Here is a 6702-nt window from a genome sequence, read left to right as displayed (position 1 = left end):
TAATGAAACATGAAACCTGAGTTCTATTCACAGAGCCACAAGAATGAATTCTGGGAACTTGGAAACACACAGGCAAAGTTATTTTAGAAGACAGAGATACAAAGTCCTCAGCATAGACACTGATGAGGGGGTGAAGAGCCCCAAAAGGCAAGGATATAGCAGTTTTATATCTTTTAGTATGACCTGTATGTTTTTGGTTGACTCATGAGTTAATATACGCGATTTTGACCAATTAATTTAAACGTCACAATGTCCAGTTTGTCCAATTTATGGCTTTCTTGGATCCCCCAGTTTCTCAGTTCTCTAGACATTGCAACGCCATCCCTCAACCCTTTCTCAAGACCCCAGACCATTATTTAGGGACCAAATGTATGTTTAAGAGCTAATGGTTTCTTGGAGTTAGGGTTTTTTTGTTTTTTGTTTTTTCCCCTTGATAAACTGGACAGCAGTTAGTGATTGTCTTTTCCTGGATCTGAATGCTTATGACCTTCCAGACCAGGGAGGCATTCCTCTGAATGACTGGAAATTGGAACAAAGAGTGAGATGCCTACTTGAGAAGAGAAAAATTGAAATTAAAAAAGGGATTAAAAATTGAATTAAAAGAAGTCTTACACTGTCTAGCAATTTCTGCTTTAATTATAGGAGGACGATAAGAAAATCAACATATGAAGTTAGTTGGAAAGATGTTACTTATCTTTAGGACATCTTCAGAGGTCAGGGTCAGAAAGAGGCTCTTGTGAGGGGAGTCTGACAGGGCCGTAAGGAGGTCAGGTCCAGAGCCTGTTGGACTCAGTGTGTTGTATTGTAACGTGATCCCCTGCAAATTTCATTTGTGTTATTAGTTGAACTAAGGAGGTCTTGGGTCGTGCTTCCCTGGTGGCTCAGAGGTTAAGCATCTGCTACAATGCGGGAGAACCTGGTTTGATCCCTGAGTTGGTAAGATTCCCTGGAGAAGGAAATGGCAACCCACTCCAGTATTCTTGCCTGGACAATCACATGGACAGAGGCTACAGTCCACGGGGTCGCAAAGAGTTGGACACGATCTGAGCGACTTCACTTTCACTTTCAAGGAGGTCTTGAGACCACAAGGTCACATTTTATGTGATATGACTGGAGGCATTCTTGAGTCTGGTGGGCTTCCCCTGGTGGCTCAGTGGTTAAAGAATCCACCTGCCATTGCAGGAGACACAGGTTCGATCCCTGAGCCAAGAAGATCCTCTGAGGAGAAATGGCAACCCACTCCAGTATCCTTGCCTGGGAAATCTCATGAACAGAGGAGCCTGGAGGGCTGCAATCCATGGGTCACAAAACCAGTCAGACACGACTTAGCCACTAAACAACAACAGCCAAAATCCTTGAGTCTAATACAGTTCAGAAAATTTAAGTGCTTGGTAATACAGGAATGCATCTACAGCCTTATCCACAATGGTCATTCAGCTCTATCTGTGCTCCCCGAACCAAGGGAACTGTATTTGATTTCTAAATGTATTTTCTTAATAATTAAAGTAGATGTACAATGTATGTTCAGTAGAACACAAACAGGGTATTTTAGTTAAGTTATATTGTGTGTAAGCCAGAGTGACTTGCTGCTAAGTCACTTCAGTCGTGTCTGACTCTGTGCGACCCCATAGACGGCAGCCCACCAGGCTCCCCCATCCCTGGGATTCTCCAGGCAAGATCACTGGAGTGGGTTGCCATTTCCTTCTCCAATGCATGAAAGTGAAAAGTGAAAGTGAAGTCGCTCAGTCGTGTCTGACCCTCAGTGACCCCATGGACTGCAGTCTTCCAGGCTCCTCCGTCCATGGGATTTTCCAGGTAAGAGTACTGGAGTGGGGTGCCATTGCCTTCTCCACCAGAGTGACTTACCGACACCCTAATATGTGTGTTTATATGGTTTGTAAGCATATGTCTAATTTTCTCCCTACCTCTTTGTATATTTAAAATGTAGTTTTTTAAAAAACAATATCCATGAATGTAGGATAATAATTAGACAAAGATGTGTAATTTGGATATATGTCACTTTCCTTTTAATTTTTAACAGGTGGCTAAACCCCTTGTTTTAAAATTGGTCACAAACGGAAATTAGAAGCAAATGACATGTACTCAGTGCTTCCAGAAGATCGCTCCCAGCACCTCGGAGAAGAGCTGCAAGGGTAAGCCCAGGCAGGAGGGAGAAGGGGAGGGAGAGTGAGAATTTCCACGTGTGGCTAAAGGTGTAGCCAGAGCTTTGCCTTCCTCTGGGGTCTTCTGAGCCTCCTTCCCTGACACTGAACTGTCAGCCCTTCATGCTGATCCCAGGCTTAGCCCACTTTGGAGGTTGGGGGAGCCTGTATTCCCTGTGTGAGTGGATGTGGAGGGAGCCCACAGCCATGGCCCTGGAGACCTAGCTCTGTCCAAGAGATGGGGTCCATGGAGGACAGTGTCTGCCCTTCTGAACTGCTCATGACCTGTGAGTTCAGCAAAGCTTAGCAGGAACTTGTTTCTAGAATCTGGGACTTTTCTCTGAAGACCTGGTCTGGTGCTTTTCCTGGTGCTTCAGTGTCTGCACCGCTCATCTTTCAGGAGCCTGCGAGCAGTTAGCCAGCATCTATGGGCAGCCACGGAGCACCCTGTAGTGAAGACTTATCCTCTGCTCTGTCCCTCCCCTGTTTTCCTGCGGCAGGGCTGTTCCTCACTGTGCTTTGTCTCTCTTCACAGGTACTGGGATCAAGAAGTGTTGAGAGCCCAGAAAGATGCACGGGAGCCTTCTTTAATGAAAGCAATCATAAAGTGCTACGGGAAATCCTACTTAGTTTGGGGAATGTTAACATTTCTTGAGGTAAAAGCTTTTCCATACAGTGCTTTGCATTTCAGTGTATGTGAGTCAGTCCTCAGATGGATGGACTGAGGCGGGGAGAGGACAGTGGTTTAAGGTCCAAGAGTAAATCTCATCTAGGAATCATGATGTAGATCAGCGGTTGCATTTCTCTTTAGGACAGACAGGTGCTTAAAAGACTTGACCTCTGGGGATTAATGATCAAAACATAGTGTAATGGAAAGATAGCACCGGAAAGGAAAGATATTTTATACCATGTTAGGATGTTCTTGGTGCTCAGTATAAATGCTGAGTGATCCTGGACCAAAAGAATATCTTACAACCTCAGGGAATATGTGTCCTGTGGTTTGGAGGAAGTAAACTTCAGAGGTCAGAGATGAGAAGATGGCAACAAATGTAACAGATTCCAAAACAAAGCCCAGAAGCAGAGTTTTAACAAAGCATTGGGACAGTAATTTGAAGTACAGGATTTATGTGGCAACAACAGAACTATGCTCAGCAACATGGAACTGAACATTATTTTTCATACAAAGTTAAAAGCACATTATATTTCTTTCCTGACCACTTGCCCAGTCCCCATCTCTTTGAGAGAGACAAGCTTCATCATAATTATTTCATCTGATTGATGACTGTCATTTGTAACTTTATTGCTGCTTCTGTCTCGGGTATTCCTTTGGAAAAGGTGTATGGATTCATTACATATTCTAATGTATTGCCTGTAGATTGTAAGATAAAGTCAAACACATATCTTCTTATACTTTTTAAATTGACCTGCCCTTATACTTAGAAATGTCTCTTAATAGTAGGCTTCCCTGGTGCTCAGAAGAATCTGCCTGCAATGCAGGAGATCCATGTTCAGTCCCTGGGTCAGGAAGGTACCCTGGAGAAGGAAATGGCAATCCACTCCAGTATTTTTTCCTGAAGAATTCCATGAACAGAGGATCCTGGCATGCTCCAGTTCAGGGGATCGCAAAGAGTTGGACACGACTGAGCAACTATTACTCACTCAAACTTGGAGTCCAGTCCAGAATAATGTAAGACATTTTACAGGTGCTCAGCAAGTAATTGTTGACTTTTCCGGGTCACATCTGATAAATGCTTTCTAAGAAAGGATCATCCTGTTCCTGTGGAACAGAACCTGGGGCCTTGCATCTGGGCTGGAGCTGCCAGAGCGTCCAAGAGCTCTTCCCTGGGGTGTCCCTGGCACACCCTTCCCTAGGGTGCCCCTCCTCATAGGCCAGGTCATCCAGGCCAGACCCCTACGTGGGAGAAGCTTCAACTTCACCATGAATTCTGTGCACCCTCCATGCTGGTTTCCATCCTGGCTGTGGGGGTGGTTTGCTGGTTGAAGGGGGATCTTGGTAGCCTGGCATTGGCAGAGGGTGGAGGAGAGGATGTGCAGGGAAAACTAAAGACAGAAAGCTGTGAACTCAGTAACCTCCATGACCCTGAAGATCCTGGGTCAAGATCCCCCAGAGGACAATCCACCTGGGGACACAGTGCTGTCAGCCCCCTGTTCTGGCTGAGCCTGCTGGGGGTTTGCTGCAGGCCCTCCTGGGTGGCTCGTGCTCTCCATGGTCCCTTAGCGCTGCCTTAGGGGCACGGGCAGTCTGTGAGTGTGTGAGAGCAGGAGGGATGGAAGATGCAGCTGCTGTAAAAGGGGTGTTTTAGGTGGAGAAGGTGGTGAGCTGTCCTCAGTCCATCGTGTTGGGGGTGAGGTGGGTGGGCCAGGTGGTTTACAGGCGGGTGGCATGGCTCTTGTTTAAAGGCTGTGCTGTGCTGAAGGGCACTGCAGGCAGTGGGCAGCTGGGCAGGTGAAGTCCACCCCACACAACTGGAGAGAGAGAATCTGTCAGCTCCCAGGTTACTGGATGGTCCTGGGGGATGGAGTTCTCATTGATGAGAGAAGTGGATTGGGCATTGTGCCAGAGGGTGGGACAGGTATGTGGGGCAGGGTGCCACCTTAGAGAGGGCAATGACCATCTAGCTACTGCAGTGCCTTGTGAAGGGCAGGGGGTGGGAGAGGGAGCAGGAGCCCGTCAGGCTGCCCCAGCCCTTCTTTGTCCTGTGTGCAGCTGTCCCAGTCATGGAATTTCCACATAGTCACAGTAAGTCTGTTTGAAATACACAGTTGGCATGCTGGTGTGGCCTGTTTGTACAGGATTTCCTGACCTCACACAGCAGCGCTCTCATGAATTCTGTTTATCAGGAAACCCTGGGGCCTTGGTGTCTGCCTGTGGCTCATGCCAGGTGCCTGGTTGGACGAGTGGTCTCCAGGTTTAATGTCTGATCATATCCTGGAGCAGGTCTTTCTCTGCTGCCCCTGGTTCTCTAGTTTCTCTTTGGTACTGGATGCTAAAGAAGCTTAAAGTCAAGTGGGTCTCAAAGCATAGACCATGTGGCTGGGTTTGAACTGAGCTGCTGGTTTTTCTTGCTGTCCTGGGCTGTTGGCTCCTTGGGTGGGGTCGCTAAGCCTTGGATGGATTCCATCCTAATATGAGCTTTGGTTCTTGGCTACGGCAGCTCATGGGAGAAGCAGACATAGAGAGAGAGCCTGCAGGATCTGGAGTTCTTCCTGAGAGCGAATCTGCCCCACTGTGGTGCTGGGAGTGTTGGTTTCAAAGTTGTCCAGCCCTGGAATACATCCTACTGAAAGTGAAAGTGTTAGTTGCTCAGTCGTGTCCGACTCTTTACTACCCCATGGACTGTAGCCTGCCAGGCTCCTCTGCCCATGGAATTCTCCAGGCAAGAATACTGGAGTGGGTTACTTCTCCAGAGGATCTTCTTTTTTTTAAATTTTATTTTATTTTTAAACTTTACATAATTGTATTAGTTTTGCCAAATATCAAAATGAATCCGTCACAGGTATACATGTGTTCCCCATCCTGAACCCTCCTCCCTCCTCCCTCCCCATACCATCCCTCTTGACCCGGGTGTCAAACCCGGGTTTCCTGAATTAGAGGCAGACTGTTTACCATCTGAGCCACCTGAGGGTCCATAAAGGTCCCTAGGGGCTGCATAAGGTACAAGTGATAGAGCTCCAGCCTCTCTTTTAGGAGATTGGTTTTTGGGTGGTCATGGTGGAGAAGTGGGGAGTAGAGGACCTTGAATGTAGGGGCTCATCTGTGTGGTAGTACTGCTAGTACTAGTAGCAGTGCTACTTAGTTAAATAACTGATTTTATGAAGCAACTTCCCATGTTGTGATCTATCTGTACTGCTTGTTGGTCTTTGTATTTTAGACAGTGGAAAATGTAAATTCAACCCAGAAGTCTGTAAAACACAAACGTGTTTCCTTGGTGACCTCCAGCCCTCTTTCAATTCCTTGGGTGCACAGCATGCCCCGTGGATCATCCATGGTCCCAAGCAGTGTGTTCCTTCCACCCACAGCACGAGCAGGGCCTCCCAGGTACTCCTGGCGGCACCAGTGGGAAAAAACAGGATGACGCCAGTAGGGTGAGGCTTTTAGGTTTCAGGATTTTGAGATTCAAAAACCTCTGTCCTATGAGAAGTGAGGAGTATCTCTACTCCTCAGAGAAACAAGTACCAGGCTGTGGAGCACTTGCTGGTCACCCCTAATTAGAACAGAACAGCCAGAGAGCTCCCAGCACTCCTGGCCCCTGTGTGCACCTCCACGGGTACTGAGGGTGGAGAGGACAGGTCTCTGCCTGCCTGGGTCCCTCAGGATGGAGAGGAGGAGCCTGAAGCCTCTGCCTGGGCCTGAGTCACAGAGACCACCTCCCCAAGTCATTAGCACTTCTCTCTGAGAGGTGAGGTCTCCACTGCTGGTGTGTAAGTGGGGTGACCTCAGAGAGCCAGAGTGGGTTCACCCAGTCCCTTCCTCTGAGAGGGGAGGAGTGGCTGGGAGTTATGTCCTTTTCCCAGGACC

General features: G+C 47.7%; 1 protein-coding gene across 2 annotated transcripts in view; it reads left to right on the top strand.

The window, feature by feature from the left end:
- Positions 1-2040: 2040 nt before the first annotated feature.
- LOC113888439 (multidrug resistance-associated protein 4-like) overlaps positions 2041-6702 on the top strand; it is a 159651-nt gene continuing 154989 nt past the window's right edge. For both annotated transcript variants that reach the window (XM_027535568.1, XM_027535569.1), the window contains exons 1-2: positions 2041-2153; positions 2698-2818. In XM_027535568.1, coding sequence (XP_027391369.1) covers positions 2098-2153; positions 2698-2818 — 177 coding nt within the window. In that variant the 5' untranslated portion in view covers positions 2041-2097. The remainder of the gene's footprint in view (positions 2154-2697; positions 2819-6702) is intronic.

The sequence above is a fragment of the Bos indicus x Bos taurus genome, unplaced genomic scaffold, assembly GCF_003369695.1.
Source record: "Bos indicus x Bos taurus breed Angus x Brahman F1 hybrid unplaced genomic scaffold, Bos_hybrid_MaternalHap_v2.0 SuperScaffold_100135, whole genome shotgun sequence".
NCBI classification, from domain to species: domain Eukaryota; kingdom Metazoa; phylum Chordata; class Mammalia; order Artiodactyla; family Bovidae; genus Bos; species Bos indicus x Bos taurus.
Note: the sequence above shows the minus strand (reverse complement) of the source record. Positions and strands in the feature narration are given on the sequence as shown.